This window comes from Centroberyx gerrardi, chromosome 5, assembly GCF_048128805.1.
Source record: "Centroberyx gerrardi isolate f3 chromosome 5, fCenGer3.hap1.cur.20231027, whole genome shotgun sequence".
In the NCBI taxonomy this organism is placed as follows: domain Eukaryota; kingdom Metazoa; phylum Chordata; class Actinopteri; order Beryciformes; family Berycidae; genus Centroberyx; species Centroberyx gerrardi.
Genome location: NC_136001.1, coordinates 13089167 through 13107807, shown reverse-complemented (window position 1 = coordinate 13107807; position 18641 = coordinate 13089167). Strand labels below are relative to the sequence as shown.

The following is an 18641-nucleotide window of genomic DNA, read 5'->3' as shown; positions in this document are numbered from 1 at the left end:
AGCCATGAAGGACTGAAGTCATTTGGTGTCAGTAGGAGGGAGAGCACAGCACTCTGTCACTCTATCCCATGATCACCGTGTCTCTCTCTATCCTGGTGATGGATCACTGTTTTCAAATACACCCTTTTTAATTAAATCACTCATCAGTCTTCCTTCGAGACAGAGGCGGGTGACAAGTTGCACAGCAACTCTCACTCCTGTTAAACCAAGTCCAACGGGATATTAAGCCTGGGTCATTAAAATGGGACAGATACGTCGCTACCTTTCTTCAATATCAGCCAATACTTCATAACACAAATACTAATTAGTCATTAAAGTGGCAAAAATAAAGGGATAGAACTTTCTTTTTAATCCTCCACCAAGATTAATGATGCCTAAGAATGTGAAAATGAGGGATAATCCAGCTGTGTTGGAGCAATTATATATGAATAAGAAATATGACAAGTGTTCCATATCGAGCCAATAGCCACTTATCAGCAGCTAATTAGGGTGATGACTGGGCCTTAATGGCTTCTACTGGATTGTACCTCCGTACTTTATACCAAAGCTGAAAGAGAGCGCTTGGCTCCAAATGACAGAATGGATGTCAGAGGAGCTGTAAGGAGAAAGGTGGTGTCCATTTAAGAGCGGTGGTCTCTGAGTTCTCTCTCTTTCTCTGTCTCTCTCTGTGTCTTTCTCTCTCTCGCTGTCATTCTCTTTCTCTTTGTGTGTGTGTGTGTGCCTGGGTGTGTGCTTATGTGTGCATGGATGTGCATGAATGTGGACATTCATAGAGTTATAGCAATCATCAAATCCCATTATTGACTGCCTACACTGAAAAAAAAATCTATTTTTATCCCTGTTCAAACGCCACAAAGCTCATGGAATCCTATGGCAAGTAACACAAGATACAAGTTTTGTGTTGGCATTGTGAAGCCAATATGACACTTTAAATCATACTGTATCACGCATGCCAATTCAGTTCTATTTTCCAAATATGAAAATGAATAGTGAAATTGCAGTGTGGCAGGCTGACAGAAACTACAGTGCTAACTGAAGATAAATGCACAGGATGATGATTCAGGATGAGGCACTTACCTGATGGCCACCACTGCACTGTACATGTGTGTGCAGGTGTAAGGGTATATGTGTGTGGGTGCCTATGTGTTTGTTGCTGAAATGCTATTTGCTGCCTCTGCGCTCCAGGGTTTCATAGCTGGCTGCATCTCTTGTGGTCAGCATGACTCCCTCTCTTACACAGATAGGCTGTTTGAAATGGAGTGTAGAATCAGCAGCACACCTCACCTCATCCTATGGATTGGAAGGTGCACATCTGTCTTTTAGGCATGTGTGTGTTTGGGTGTTCGAGTGTGTGTGTGTGTGTGTGTGTGTGTGAGAGAGAGAGAGAGATAAAGAAAGAGAGAGAAAGAGAGGTGTCAATGTATGTGAGTGTTTGTGTGAATGTATGTGTGTGCTTATCTGACAACCGTGCTATCTCCCTTCGGTTCTTCATGCTCTCTCAGACCAAACATCACAAAACCCCCTTTCACGTTTAAAGAACATAAACTGTTAATGGCCGTGTGGCTCAGAGGCCATGCTGACCTTTCAGTTCAGGTGGAAGGGAGACATAGTGGTTCGAGATTCTGTCCCGTAACTGAAATGTCACAGGTTTGATCCCTTCAACCACCGATGTCAACAGCCAGTGTCCTACTGAAATGTCATTGACTAAGACACTGAACCCTTATCTGCTCAGTCACTGTGAGTTGCTCTGGATAAGAGCATCGGCAAAATGCCTAAAATGTAAATGAGTTAAAAATTGCAAACAGTCATTCCTGTGCTAGTGTTAGGGGAAGGCCTATTGACTGAGTGATTGTTGTTTTATAGCAGGATCTCTGAGTCAATCTCAGCAGGTCTAGCGTTGCTGCCTTTGGGCAATACTAGAAGAACAGTTGATTATATTATTCACAGCCACAACCCAATAAGCACAGCTGATGCAAATCTAAACACCAATAATGTCTGCCTAAATGGCACAAAGATTTACAGACATCGGTGGGGAATTGTACCCTGTTGTTTCAAACCCCCGCCTCCCTGTTCAGAGGTTTATATTACACCGTCGTTGTACATGCAGTGCCAGACCAAGAGGTTTTGGGGGGAAAAAAACAAATAAATCATGCCACCAATTAAGGAGTATTTGAACAGTACATCTGCTACCCACCTTGCACACACACACTCACATACACACACACATACACACACTCACCAAAGACACCAGCCATCCTATTGCTTTGAGTAAACGTATCTCCAGAGGGACCATTATACTGTGGACCAAAATGAAATCAAAATGAAAAATCCATTTAGATGCAACCCGCTGTGCGGCTGGCAGTGGACTGACTGTTTCATGCTTTTTGGCAGTCAGGTCTCCCTCTGTGCGTGCGTGTGAGCGTCTGCATGTGTGTGTGTGCGTGCGTGCGTGCGTGCGTGTGTGTGGGTGGGAGGTTATGTGTGCTTCTGTGTATGTGTGTGTGATTTCTACATGTGCTAGTCCTCAATTTTGGACAGTTTCCAACAACTTCTCATTTTTTCCAGTCAGCGGTGGGGAGGGGGAAGCTTAATATTTCCGGGTTAGGAGTTAAGGATAAGGTCAAGCGTTTACTGTGTAGAGCTACAGCAGTGAATTTAAGCAAATGTAATGGCCTCACAAGGTAAGCTCTGTGTGTGTGTGTGTGTGTGTGTGTGTGCGTGCGTGTGCGTGTGCGTGTGCGTGTGCGTGTGCGTGTGTGTGTGACCATCCTGAGGGAGTTGTCAGCCAATCGGACTGCCCTCTACACTTTGTCGTTAGTCCTGCTCTGTCTGCATGTCTGACATCCCTTTGACATAAAGTGGAACACACACACACACACACACACGTGCACACACACCTCTTTCCAACAATTTAACAAGCTGCCGGTGTAACTGGTGCAAGACCAAGTTTCTGGACAAGGGGATCAAAAACAGAATTTGGACATAAATTCTGGTGAAGTAGCTTGAATTATAACAATACCTCATCCAGGCAAGAAATTGAAGAAATATATATTTTTTCAATGTTACCCCTCTGTCAGAATATTCTGCATTGGTTAATAGCAACTGATAAGCCTGTGATTGTAAGGTGTTTTTAAGACCGGTAGGAACCCAGGCTGAAATTAATAGGACAAGACAGGATATCTCCTGAGGATTACACTGGTGCAGAAGTTCTTGAACATACTTCTGCTGAATTAAAGATCTAAAATGAACTCGGGGAGTAATATTTTCAAAGGGTATGTCTTTTATGATACGGCTCCTTGGGGGGGCCTTTGAGGCGTTTATTTTTTTAAACCAAAGCCGATTGGGAGGAACTGCATCTGCGGGATGAGATAGAGGAGAAACCTTGTTCATATTGTTGGCATTCGAGTTTTATGTTTGTTTTCAACTATGCACTCTTGTCACAATATTGTTTGTGCATGTGTATGTGTCTATGTGCCTGCCTGTGTGTGTGTCCTTCCTTACTTTAGTGTGTGTGTGCATGGTGTGCGGGTGGGTATACACGTGTGCGTGCAGGTGACAGACACACAAGCTGAAGCACCAGCGCACAAAACACACCTACACAACTAATAAAGCAAATGGATGGATTTATTTTTACAATAAGTGTTCATTTGTACACGTCAGGCAGAAAGGGACCATTTATTTCACAAAGGGCCATTCATTCATTTCTCCCTGAGCAGCAAATAGGAGGCAACAGAGCCGTGGGGACCCAGGGACTGCTTGCTATAGCTAGCGGCCGCACTCAGAAAGTCATTCATCAGAACCATCTCTCCTTTCCCAAACTCTCCCCAGCCCAGCTGTCACGATGCTGCCTGGATGAATTAGCTGTGTCATCCTGTGTTTCCCTGTGCAGAGAGGGATCCCCTCACTGCCCCGTGGGCTATAAATATGAATCTGATCCATCCAGCCACAATACTTACACAATAAGACTCCTGGATCCATTTTGAGATTAAAGCAGTGACGTAAATTTATTATAGGTCACTATCCAAGGGGCTGCTGCCATACTCAATCCTGTCGTGACATTTAAAAAAAACTGTTTTTTTGAGTCCATATTGTCCTGAGTGCAGTGACATTAGGTTATTAGAGCTTGAAATCCAATGAAGTGTTACTGTGCTCCATCCATTCACAATATTTAAGCAATATGTCTTTTGAAGCTGTCATGTGCCTAGTGCAGTGACATGAAGCAGTTACAGTTTAGTATCCAGGGGGGTTCTTGCTGAAGCAATAAGCCACTGAATACTGTGCTTTACACTGATTTTAGAACAGCTAAGAGGCTTCACTTCGTGCCTAAAGCCCTCTTAGCTTTTCTAAAATCAATGTACAACACGGCCTCAAGTGGCTTATTTCTTGTACTGATAGGGTTCGTATTTTTAGACTGAAGTCACAGATAGCCAATATTTTTTGCCGATAGTCAGTGTCTTTAAATTTGATCTTTTTCATGCCAAAAAATTGCAAGTAGTCAGTGTTTCCAACAGAATTTCATTCTTGTCAGGGTGGAAAAGCCTCTGAAACAGCATTTAAATCATGTGACACTAAAACTGCATTGAAACTTTTGGGAAACATTAGGCCTTTAAATGAAGAATTGATTTACAAAAATAACCTAACTGAGCAATTTACAGACTGTTAATGTAGCTATGGTCAGTGAGAGACAATCATATCATCAGTGGACGACATGACTGACCATATTTAATAAAAGGCCCAATATCGGCCCAATATATTGGCAAACCGATATATCAGTCTACACACACCAGACACACCATTGGAATCATGAAGAATGCAAAAGTCTTTTATCTTAAATCAATAAAAATTAAATAATAATAATAATTGGATGTTATTCTTCCATCAAGCTTTATAGTGGTTAATGCATTAATATTTAAATGAGCAGTTATGCAGTCTCAGGTGTTTGTTTTTGGATGTTTAACGGCTTCAGGCAGAATCAGCTCCATTTCTTAATATACTCCACAACAATCCTTTCACAACATGATTTTTCAAAGCTGTCATGCGCCCAGAACAGTTGCGTTATATTATTCAGTTCAGGATCCAAGGAGATATTAAGTTCCATCCATTCACATCACTTTAACAACATGGCTCTTGCATGTGTGATGTCATATTAAATAATTTCAGTTTTTAGTATCCAAGGAGATGTCTTTGTGTTCCTCACAGCCACAACACTTTAAAAAACATGGCTGTTAAATCCATTATGTGCATAGTGCAGTGCTTATCATTGTTAAGAATTCAAGGACATGTTATTTATTTATTTATTTATTTTTTTACTATACTGTTCCTATTTCTGCTGTTGACAGTGAAATGTTCATTCAGTTGACAGTGTCATATAATATTCAGCGCTGTGTCAGTGACGCTCCGTAAAGCCTTTCTGTGTTCACAAGCTTGCAGTGAGCTACCGAGGAACTTGCACTAACTCTTGTCTCTCACACGGGCTTTACAGTATTGCTGCGCTTACCTGACGCCGCCGTTAATTCCACCTTATAGCCCAGGAGATTGAGAGGCTATTGGAAAGGCGGCCTTAGTGACACTTGTCCCTTACAGCAGATCATGTACACAATTATCCTCGAAATTGTCTCTGTAAATCACCACCTGCTCCTCTGTCAGCCCCCGCAGCTGCAGGACCCTGACTGCTGCCTCTCTCTCTCTCTGCACCCCACACCCCACCCCACCCTCCCAACCGCCACCCCCCTCCTCTCCATTTCCCAGCCTCTTCCTTCCCTCCGTCCTTCGCCACCTCCCTCGCTCTCTCCGCCTGCTCCCTTGCGGATGTCTTGGCGCCGAACATTCCCAGTGGGGGAGAGAGAGAGAGTAAGAGAGAGAGCGGAGAGACGGAGGCAACCGAGAGAAACTGAGAGAATACGGAGATCACAGACTGAGAGCTGAAAAGCGAGAGGCAGTAGTAGTGAAGGGGGCGGAGGGGGAGTTGGTGGGGACTTATAATGGAGAGAGACAACCAACTGAGAATGGGAGGATGAGGGAGAATGCGTTGTGCTTATGCCCTAGTAGAGAGACGGGGTGTTTGTGCCGTATGTACTGAGGGTAGAGAGAGAGAGCTGAGAGATAACGAGAGAGGGAGCGAGTGTGTGAAGCCAAGTAGATTAAAGAGATGGAGGGAGGGAGAGAGGTTGGGAGGGAGCAGGGCGGTGCTGGTTGCCCTGTGGCCTATAGTTTGACTCTACACGAGTCAAGGTCTAGGCTGGCCGGCCCCACCCCTGGTCTAGGCCCAGAATGACAGTTTGATTAACTGCGTTGTGCCTCAACACCCTGGAGCTCTCGCAAACAAACCATCAGCCATCAGTGGATTCAGTCAACACAGAGCCACACAGAGCAGCGTGGACCCTAAAGGTTTATCAAAGCTTCAGCATCCACGCACTACGGCGGATGTTTCCATTGCCCAGGTTCTCTTCTCACTCCCTTTTCAAATAAAGAATTAATTGGAAATCAACATTTTTATTAACGTGTTTTATTGATCGTGGTAGTTGTGATTCTAATCCACATCCACGCTTGCAGGTAGTTATATGATGCGTTGCAACTTTATATGCACACCTCAAATATTAATACTGAATGTATTGGTGTTGAAAGTATGTTATTCAGCCCCCAGCAAGACATAGGATGCATACCAAATGGTGTCGTCCTTGCTGGTTTGCTAAAACGGCTGATGAAAGATATGACGTCGGTGGCAATTGTTAAATTTCTATGCTTTTTTGGTGCCTTTCCATCCGTCTTCCGTTGGGTTTGGGCCTAAGTTCATTTTAATGTTTCACTGGTTCACCGGCCTTACTTATTGAAATAAGTCTACTTCTGATTTGGAAGGAGTTGTTGAAGCGAAATCCACCCTAAGCTGTCTATTGAATATTTGGATCCACATCAGTTGCTACGGATCAAGCAAACTAATAATCTGTGATGTTTATTACTCTGCGATAAAAAATTCATGGCATCAGTTGCCAACGGATACTGACATTTGTGGACTCAGAATGTTTTTTTTCAGCTTTTACGTCTTTCAGCTTTGTTTCATCTTAGTGCTGACAGGTATGAACCAGAAAATGTATCCGTAAGTTTACCCAGCGTACTGCCACTGCGTTCACAAAAGTCCTCCGTCAATTGTCACTTAACAGCTCCAGGATTTGTCTCATGATAACATCATCAAAAGAGCTTTGGTTGACATGTTTCTGTGACTTTGCGAGAGAAGAATTCACATTCACAAATTAAAACGGAACTGGCTAAGATCATAGCAATACCATATGTGAACTTGTTTTAGTGTGGATTTTTCCTTTAAGGCAAAGGGCCTTTGAAATTCTTTACAGAAATAACGAGGCAGTCCTTTTATAGACTCCAACGTTCTGGAATGGGAGTATACGCAACATTGAAAAATCAATAGGCTTTTAGCCAAAGTCTGCATTTTTCTGCCCAATACTAATCAAGGAAACAGCTTTTTTTATGTGAATTCTTTTTTTATTTCTCTTTGTTCACTCTTGATTGAATTAATGAAAGGTGTGTTTGAACCAATTTGTCTTCTCTTTATCCATTAGTTACATTTTAAGATCTGTCAATCTTAATCAAGCGGCATATATTTAGTTCTCACGTGCCAAGTGATTCACAGAGTGAAGATATCGGCCCAAGGTCCCTTAACGAGTATGCCTGTTTGCTTTTATAATAGGTTCATTAGTGAAATTCTTTAACCGCAGTTTCAGAGCAGCGTGCAGTTGTTATTCTGTTGTTGTTACAGTTGCAGGGGGATTGTGTTTCTCTGTCAAGCAAGTACATCATTATCCCTTCACCCAGACGGATTAGCTTGTTGGAGCACAGAACCTCTCCTCCGATATGTCTCTTTCTTGATGAGCTGGCTGGGGAAAGAGGGTTGAGCAAATACTGTGAAATACCAGAAGTGTCAAAATCGGTCTCTAGTGATTTCCGATGCACCGCCCACTAAGTATTTAAATACAAGTTACGTATAATCTATGTTCACCTTCCATTTTTTTATGTTTAAACTTCAAACTTCTCTCTCTCTTTTCACCCTCTTACTCACCCTGTTTCACATGTATGCAGAGCCACAATGTTCTGTACATGACACAGAACTGCAATAAATCAAGCTCATCCTGATTACCATGGTGCAACTCTTGAATATGTGATGGCCGTGTCTCGTTGAGCGGCCGTCGCGGGCCCACAGCCTAGCAACCATTCATGACACCCTTACTCATTATCAAATGAGTAATCGCCTGAGTAGAAGACATAGATTGTCCTCTGAAGGGACATTACTGATGTGCGCTATATAGCCGGCGTGAAAATGAAAAGGAAGAGCGCGGGGAAGCGGAGTGTGTCCTCCAGGAAGCCAGGAGAATGGCGGAGAGAGAGAGAGATTAAATCTGTTGGTTGCCTCTTCCTCTGTTGTTAGCGGCGCTTGACTCTCTTTATAGACAATTCATGGAAACCCTATATACCATGGGTGGGTGGGGCAGAAAGGTATAGGGTACACACACACACACACATACACAGAGAGAGAGAGAGAGAGAGAGATGCATAGACTCACTCAAATACACTTATTCACTCACCCTCTATCTCTCTCTCTCTATCTCGCTCTCTCTCTCTCTTTCTCACACACACAGACTCAATCACATTCTCACACCCCCTCACTTGAACACACACAAACACACACACATTGAGAGAGAAATGCAGACTCACTCATTCACTATTTCTCTCTCTCTCTCACACACTCTCACACACACACACTGAGAGAGAAATGCACTCATTCTTTCTCTCTCTCTCTTTCTCTCTCTCTCTCTCTCTCTCTCACTCTTTCACACACACACACACATACACACACACACGCACCAGACTCACTCCCATAGAGTCATTCTCACCCCCTCTCTCTCACACATACACACACAAACACTGACAGGGACAGAAAAATACATGAACTGCCTCACTCAAATACACTTAGTCACTCACCCTCTGTCTCTCTCTCTCTCTCTTTATCTCTATCTCTCTCTCCCTCTCACACTCAGACTCACTCGCTCGCACGCCTATTCATTCACACACACCCTCTCTCTCGGTCTCTTTCATTCACACAGTGCGCACACAAACACACACATTGTTGCAGAAAGTGCTGTGTAACCCAGAGCCGGGGCGGAGAGCGAGGATCAGCGCTGGACGGCATCCAGCTATTACTGTGGATTGGAACACTGTGTGATGATGGCCAACCAAGCATGAGCCACCACTTAACCAACATCCCCAAGGGAGAGATGCTGCGCGCAAAACGCTTCGGCAACAGTGCACTCAAGCCTATATATGTGTTCTGTTTGAAGCATGTTTTCTTGATCACCCAGAAACTGGGGCAGCTCAGGGTTAAAAAACCCATTAAAGCTAAGTTATGCTCTTTGTGACTCGGGAGACGCTTTAACGATTTGCAGATACATTATTTGCATTCATTTACCAGAGGCATCTTAACCTTTTTTTTCCCCCCTAACATTTCACGTCGCTCATCGAACCACATTAGAGAGTTGTTAGAGAATTACAGAGTCAGGAATGTCAACCATTTTGCGTACACCTGGGTGTCACCAAAATGTTAAGTATGCAATGAATGCTCTCATTCTAGCTGTGGACCTGCAGTATTTAAAATTCAACTAGTGGAACAATAATGAAAGGGACTACAGTCTCTCCAGTGTTAGCTACTAGTGCAGTGTTCAATTTTTAGGAAGAATACAAATTGTGAGCCAGGAGGGATTACGTAGTGTGTGTGTGTGTGTGTGTGTGTGTGTGTGTGTGTGTGTGTGTGTGTGTGTGTGTGTGTGTGTGTGTGTGTGCGCGTGTGTGCGTGTGACGGCTTGAAAAGGAAGACAAATGGTCTGTAGCTACTAAAGGCAATGATTTCATTCAGCAAACAGCACTGAGGATGTTCTGAGGAAGAGACTGGGAGTGGGGGAGCGACAGAGAAAGAGTGAGGGTGGAGGGAGAGGCGGAGATGTGGAAGAGTGAGACAGAGAGAGAGAGACAGACAGACGGACAGACAGACAAAGGGAGAACATGTAGTCTAATTATAAGACATAGGCGTATAATTGCGTGATTTGAACAAAATCCATAGTCTCTTGGGATTTTTGGGGATTTTCGTAGCCTAACTGCTTGTAATCTGCAGCATTTGATGAAGTAATCCACTGGACTCCTGTTGCTGCAGGGTAGCGCACTAAATCATTTTGAATAACTTGGCTACCCCCCCACCCCCCACCCCCCGGACAAGCTCTGGGAGCGCTCTGCGACTAACAAAATACTCGCCCATCACCGCTACCAGACTCCAAACGCTGCTCAGTGCCTGAGAGGACCGAGGAGAGCTGTGTGCGCCTCACTCGCTCTTCTCTCTCTCTCCAAAGAAGTCTCTGACAGACAGCAGCCATCTGAGAGAGGAGAGACGAGTTTCGGCTTATTCACTGTGATCATACCCGGACCGATGTTGAAGGTGCGCACCCGTATTCCTCCAAAATGTGCCAGTGCGACTCCTCTGGATCCAAGCCGAGACCCGGCTCCATCGCCGAAGCCGGGAAGCTCTTCTTGAAACACACCACCTTGCACGGCTTGAGGCACGTCTTTCTCAGCGGCTCCTACCCCCGGAGAGTTGCGTGGCTGCTGGCTTTTCTGGCAGCCTTGGCTCTCCTCTTCACCTGGTCGTCCAACCGGGTGCGATACCTGCTGTCTTCGCCTGTGCACACCAAGGCGCACATGGTGTACGCCAAGCGACTCGTTTTCCCCGCCGTCACTATCTGTAACCAAAACCTCCTGCTGCCACGGCGTATGAAAAAGACGGACATATTCAGCGCCGGGAGGTGGCTGGGACTTTTGGGGAGGAACTGGCAAGTCTCTCCCGCTGCAAGAGAGGCGCTCATACCTCTACGGGGCGACGGCAGCGCGAGCCTGGGGAACGAGCCCCCCTGGTCTCCGCTCTCTCGGATTTTAGACTTCAACCACTTTCTTCCCCCTCCCCGGGAGTCCCAGCCGTCCATGAGGCAGCTGCTGGACCGACTGGGACACCAGCTGGAGGAGATGCTGTTGTACTGTCGATACCAAGGAGAGCTCTGCGGGCCTCGCAATTTCAGCACCGTGAGTGTGTGGACAGCGCCAAAGTTCAATTGTTGTTTATCTCTTCCTCCCCAACAGGTCGATGCTGGATGCTTTTTGTTCAATTAGGATTTGTCTGAAAGTGAAACTGTTTAAAACAATTGCTTGTCAGTAGCCAATACGTGTTGCGCGGAAGCTATCAACTAGCTGCTTAATTAATTTGGTTTGAACCCATGCAGTCAGAGGTCTGTCCATAATGCGCATTGCTGTGCACTGTTGCTCGTTAACGCTCAAGCCGCCTCAGGAGTTCAATCAAGTATCTCTCTCTCTCTGTCTCTCTCTGTCTCTCTCTCTCTCTCTCTCTCTCTCTCTCTCTCTCTCTCTGTCTTATCCCAACAAAAAATCAGTACTATTGCAATAGGGACTTATATTCTGTGGATTTATAGTGACCTATCATACTTTGAATTTACAATTCAAAGTATGATTGGTATTGACATAAATTTGAATTTTATCTCCTAAGGTATCTCCTGAATATTGTTATAATATTCCTATGATATTCCTGAATGGACTGTGTTGGTGTTGGTGTGATATTTGTATAGAATCCATTTAAAATTTATTAAAGGACGACAGTAGTTCTTTTCACATTTTCACTTTCATACTTTTCTCTCTCTCACTCGCCCCCACACTCAGTCAATCCCTCTTTCTATCTGTCTCTCACTCTTTCACTCTCATACACATGTATACACTGTAGAAAACGTAATGATCCCAAAGTTGATGCCAAACAACATCAGAAGACGAATACTTTCAGTCGAGTTGATTGCATAACCCACCACCCTTTTGTGCTCCCCATTTGGTCTGAATGGGTCCCTCCTCTCTCGTCCATCACAGCTGGATCAATGTGTGTACAACCCCATGCTCTCAGGAGACCAATCTGCCTCTAATGAAGACTTTTGATTCATTTAGCAACGCTTTACAACACTCTCCGACACTCTGATGGAGAGCAGTTAGCATCAGCTTCATTGGTAAACTGCAGCTCCATTGATTGCACTCCATCATTGCATGAGGAACAATGTAAAAGTCGATGTTCCTCTCTCTATCACCTCATTACCCAAATTTGTTATCATTGAAGTGGATTTTTATCCGCTGTATGAAACACATTTTGATGTCTGGGAATATGTTTTTTTGCCAGTAATAGGATGCAGCAGACATGGCTGTGAGGGTTATGAATATGTTGTGAGGGAAGCATATAATTTTAAACCTCTTGCCTTAATAGCAGCCTTCAATCTGTGTGTCATCAAACTGTAGCCCCTGATCCTAAATAGCGTATCAAACAGATGCTTCTTTTCTTCACACGTTCAGATGCACTCCGCTTATATTGTATGAGAACCACAGAACATGAAGTTATCATAGTCAAACACATTTCCTCCTACCATCATCTTTAGGAGCGCCGAGCGTTTTAAAGGGTGACCGAGCAACAGAGCCCTATTTCAAAGATAAACGGAATGGCGAGGTCTGGGTTTTGGGGATATGTGCGAGTGCATAGATAATCGATGATGCCCCTCTTGGCCTCAGGAGGGGTGAGGCAAGCTGCTGGCATGAGTCAGACCAATAGCGTCAGTCACACTTGAGAAGTGAGGTGTTGAGGAGAAAGGGGAGCCTGTCTACATACAATGGGTTTCAAGATTGACTTTTGTGCAGAAAACCCCCCACGTTGACGGGTCTGTACCTTGTGACTCTATAAATTTGGTCCGCTGGCCACATTAATCCATCCTTCCCTCCATCCGCTGCCCCATCCTTCTTTATCTCTGCTTTAACAACAAACATGCTTAATTCTCATCAGACAGACCTCTCCATACTCACAGGTCGCAGACGTTGATTTCAGTTACAAAATCCATCTCAGAGCACGCGATCAGCCTCTGTTCCTCCTGTGCACCGTACTGATCGACAGGCACATCTCTTCACCCAGGTTTCTTAGGTCTGATATAGTGGCAAGTCTAATTCGGGTTGCATTTGCTATTGGCAATTTGGTATCAAGGTGAGTTTTTAAAGGAAAAATCCACCCTAAAACATTAACACCTAAAAAACAGCTACTGGCGGTGTAATTTGCATTTCTAGACTCATTTTGTTGTTTGGTGGCATATTTTTCTTATTCTGCAGGTAACTGGCCAAACATAGACAATGTAACGTCATGTTGAAATATTTCCAGAGCAACTACAATGGAGTTTGACAGCAGAAAAACGTTCTACTATCTTAAACATCAATAGTAAACATAATGTTTTGATGTCAAAGGCCTTGTTCAGACTGCAGGCAAATCCGATTTGTTTCTCAAATCCGATCTTTAGAACTGACTATCCACACTGTTATTTGCAAGTGACCAGGTCGGATTTGTGCGTTCAGGCACCTTTAAGCAATCTGCATTGGTTGCCGTGGTAACGACATCGTAACGGCGTGTGTACGTACGGTACCTGACGGCACGTTTTTCAGATATGGAACAAAGCTGAGTGACGTTAATGACAGTTTGAAATTGAATCGCATTTCAAACCACATACAAATGTGGCTCAAATCTGATTTGCAAAAATCGGATTCCATGTGGTTTTTTGCTGTTCAGACTTGATAAAATCAATCCGACTCCAATCTGGATATGCCAAAAATCCGATTTGGGCTGGCAGTCTGAACAAGGCCAAAGAGTAAGGCCTTCTGTCTAGTCTCACCATTTTGCACCGACATTCAGCAATCACAACAGGGAGAAATTCATTGTGGAAGAGCCAGGGATAGTGACTTCTCCACCAGTGATCGTCTAGACCATAATGCAATGCAGCAACAAGACATGACAAGACATGACAAGACAAGACTTATCACTTTTTCCCACCTGGAAAACCTCTTGCTCAGCTATCAGTATTGTTATCGCTCTCTCCACCTACACGAATGATCCACAGCTGAATGCAACACATTCACACCCGCTCTCTGGGGGTTGTCAAAAGGCATTCTGGGAAATGTATGAAATCACTGAAGGAGAAGTAGACGAAGCAGGTTGAGGGAAAGTAAACACTTCACAACACTTCATCACAAAACTCCTAGAATTCATTGAACGTAACAAATTGATGATATATAACAGTGTAGGAGTATCCAAGGGCGGATTTTTCCCTTAAATCGGCAGCTAAGTATTGGGTGCACATGCAAAGACCACACTTGTCACAATTTTTTAGCATGAATCCTTTTTTTAAGGTAGCTGTATTGATTCAGTGCAAAAAAACAACCCCAAAAATCCTTCACAAGTGTGTACTTTTCTGTAACTGTCATAACACATTGTCCCTGCGTGCCTAGTGCTGATCTTGAAATCAATAGAGAGAGGGAAAAGTGGTTCCCTGGCAACTTTAGGGAACAGCTTGTGCATCCTTGTCACATTGTCATGTGAAGGATAGCCGTGGGCCATCTCAACAGTCTCAGGCTGTCTGTCTGTGAATTATTCATCTTAGAGAGACAGTGACATTTCTACACCCTGTGAGTATGAGGGAGGGCGATGTCTCTATCAGTATTTTGTTCATAGGTGGGTCGATTTAAATATTTCATATTTATGTTCACAAGTTGAAAGTTCCCATTTTTAATCTGGTATTCACATGCTTCTTTGGGCTCAGCAGTGAGCAGCTGAAGAACCAGATGCAATACATGTTTCCCTTGTAAAAGCTGTACAAGCATCACAAACACTTGGTCACCCCTAATGCTTAATGAATTAGGCATTAGGGTAATTGCAACATGTTTTAATTTTTCACTATCTTTTAGCGTTGTACAAAGCCATTCAAAATGTCACGGCTGCCCTTATGACTCCCCTTCATTTAGCATTAGCGAATTTTGCTTTAAATATTATTAAGAGGGTTTTTTGTAGAGCCGTTGCAGCATGGGGGAAGCATGTTTCTGCCTCAGTGAGGTGTATTTGCATTATTTGCGCTAGGCTGATGAAAAACAAGTCGTATTACAGGTAAAAGGTCGCACTTTTCCAAAATAACACGTAGCTCCTGCTTGTTTGTTTGGTGGTATGTGTGGAATTTTAATATCCAAACACTTCCTTGACCCTCTAACAGCAGCTGTCGTCACAAATGGGTACGACAGGCAAGCTGCCGAATAGATGGACATGAAGAAGCATGTTGAGACTATAGCATAAGCCTCAAAGCTACACAACACAACACAATGAAGATCCCGAGTCCCCAAGGTCACCATCGGCACCCACTGCTGCCGCTCTTCACTCCGCTCAATACAGCCAGCACAGTCTCCTGGTTACCACAGCAACTCTGACTACAGGCCTCCTTTAGTCAATCACCTCACTATCAACACACACACACACACACATACACACACACAGATGCAAGCAGGCATGTCCCTACGCACGCACTCACACACAGACACACACATGCCAGCGTGCACGTTCATACTCTCACTCAGGTGTAGACAGATACACACACACACAAACACATAAACACACACACACACACACAATCACCTACAATCCACACTCCTGCTTTCTTCTGATCACTCTTGTCTTGACAATGTGCATCTCCCTGCTGCTTGTCTCTGCTCGCTGTGAGCTTTGCCTCCTCCTCCTCATGTTCAAACTCGTCTCATAAAAGACAGTCTGGTCTAGGTGATCTGTTGTGGGCAGAGCTGTTCGAAAAATAGCCCTAACAAACTGGCTGTTTGTTGTGGTTATGTAGAAGATTAAGATTTAGGAGATTAGTATAATGGATGGCAGCTTCAGCCGTTGAATGGGTTTCATGAGGAAAACATTTCCATCCTTACAATAGTCTCAGGCTAGAAGCAGAGACCTTTTCCTGCAGGCATTGCCCTTTGTTATTGTCAGTATTTCTGCTCAGCTGACTCGGGTGGTGCCGTAATGTCATAAGATTTCCCTGCTTTATATTCCAAGGAGTAATGATAAACAGTGATCTGATTACAGTGAGAGGCGACTCCAGGACTGAGATGGATTTCAGGGCCATTTTATCGATGTTTGTATCCTCCTGCTGCCGAGTCACTGCACATGGGCAGGTGTTGGAGGCGCCGCTCTTGACTCAGTTTTGCCAGTTACACACTTGAAAGGTCACATCTCATATTGTGTCAGACATATCACAAAGCATTTCATTATATTTCTCCAGAGTTTGTATCTTAAAGAGCTTCTGCGTCTGCGCCCTGGGTGGCAATTCATCATAGGTCCAGTTTTTTTCCTGATACACTTCGCCGAACAGGACTCACGCAATACAAAGTTTTCCATTGTGAGACACGGATGCATTTTTTTCGGCTCCATGCGTCTGCGATATGTGACATTTGAGTCATTTGTCATGAGCGACTAATGTCTGAGTCATAAGTCAAACGCCTCCCTGTGTGTTCCAAGGTCTTCACAATACATGCAGAAGAAATGGGGCTGCATCATTTTCAGGCAGTCTTAGCTAAAAGCCTTTTGTACAGACTGTGTTGTGTTGTAGCTATTTGTACCTCTCTCTTGCGAAGAAATCTAATCTACTGTATATTGAGTGTATTTTCCAATGGTTGCCTTGTCCCCACACCGCTTTATGGTGCCTGTGAAGCCTTGGAAGAGCACAAAAAGGAAGACACTCATTTCACTCTTTTCCCTATTATACCTCTTTTCATGTTTTTTTTTTCTGCACAAACCACTCCCCCACTTTCTTTTTATCTTTTTTGCCATTAATTACAAATGTAACATGCCCTAGGTTTTCCATGAGCAATCAAAAATGCTCTTCCATAATTGTGAGCTAAGATGTTTTGAGGCAGGGCAAAGAATCATCCTGCTTGACACCAAAGTGAAAGAACATTTGATTTTGGATCCTGGCCATGGCTTTCCATTCCCTGATGTCTGTGATTAGATTACACTTCCATTAGTTAACTGCCAATCATGTCTTTCCCCACAGGTCACAGTTCCCTGTTGCACCCCTGCTCTCTAGCTCTCCAGTGGCAGCTATACGGCTGATCAGCTAATGAGGCAGTACAGTCCAAGCCTGTAGTCTAAGGGCAGTCATTGTTAGCTTCTGGGGACTGCACTATGTTCGTTAAACTAAAAGATATCATTAACTGGAATAGTGCATCTCCAGATATGTGGTTCATAGAGATCAAATGTTTAGAGATCAAAAGATGTGTATTATGTCTTCCTCAAATATTTTGTTTGATAAGGCTTTCTTTTGTCAAGATAGCATGATGTCACATGAAAAGCTTTCATTTAGAAAAAAAGATGTTGCCTGTTGTTCAGTCCTCAATATTTTAAAAACACAGATGATTACCTTATCTAAAATGGTAATATTTTGGACATAAAGGGCTCAAGATAGCGAGGAACTTTCATGCCAGCAATGATTTTGTTGGAGTATGCGAGACATTTTTCAAATGGTGAATATCTCAAGCACGTATCATACAGCACTGTCAGGTTTAGGGCTCCGTTTGTCAACAGCATCTCAACACCAAGACCTGCGAGGTCTACTGGCTGACGAGTTCAGTGAATGAGAAAACGCTTTTCAGAAATCTGTATTTACCTTTACTTTCTCCTCTCGAAGATTTAATACATTCAACTGGAAATTGAGATATTGCATTCAGGTTAAGATTGAGATTTAGATTGATTTGAGAGGCCTACATATTCTTTTACTCTTCTGTCATTGTGCTGCGGGGAGTTCTCACTAATCTCCCTTTATTTTCTCTTTGTTTATTTCAGATATTCACACGCTATGGGAAATGCTACACCTTTAATTCGGGCCAAGATGGGCGCCCCCTGCAGGTGACGATGAAGGGTGGAATGGGCAACGGCCTTGAAATAATGCTGGACATCCAGCAGGACGAATACTTGCCCGTCTGGGGAGAGACTGGTAAGCTTACCTGGAGGGTACAACACATGCTGCATCACATTCCCTGTTCAGAAAGTGTCCGCTACAACCATGAGATTGGTGTGTGTGTGTGTGTGTGTGTGTGTGCGCCCTTAAGGGATGGCTTAACAGATTTTTTTTTTTTTTGATCAATTAAACACCGAAGTGGCCAACCCTGATTTTTTTCTTAGTATTGGTGCTCTAATAAGGTCTATGAGAAAACCTATCACATGGGATTTCCCCCTAATCCCTATAAAAATCTCTGTTAAATTTTGTATTGCCCACCATCCATTTTTGCTTTAAATGTACCACCTTAAATCCACTGAGTGTGTTGGACAAGTACATACTTAAGGCCAGATTGGTTGAAGTTTTGTTTTCCCAATCTGCCATTCTCATCTGTGCATGTAGCACAGCTGTGTTCAGTTGAAATCTGAAATATCCTGTCCATTCTTGTCTTGTATGAGTGATGCACACTGCACAGTGGAAACGCACCTGCATTTCTGGCCACAAGATATTATCGACTATTCTGTATCAAGACAGATGGATATTGATTAGGAGAAATTTTCTTTTATTGTGATATAACTGCATCACTTGTCAGTCAGGCTTACTTTCCGCATGAATCAAACAAGAGCAGAACCATTTGCCAGATATAAAATCAATGCAGGCTGGAGGCTCTTCCACTGAGTCAGGGCCGACCCCTCATCT

At 43.8% G+C, this 18641-nt stretch overlaps 1 protein-coding gene across 2 annotated transcripts in view; it reads left to right on the top strand.

The window, feature by feature from the left end:
• Positions 1 to 18641, top strand: part of asic1b (acid-sensing (proton-gated) ion channel 1b) — a 147346-nt gene that overhangs the window by 115733 nt on the left and 12972 nt on the right. For both annotated transcript variants that reach the window (XM_071903816.2, XM_071903815.2), the window contains one exon: positions 17789 to 17939. In XM_071903816.2, the coding sequence (XP_071759917.1) occupies positions 17789 to 17939 (151 nt within the window). The remainder of the gene's footprint in view (positions 1 to 17788; positions 17940 to 18641) is intronic.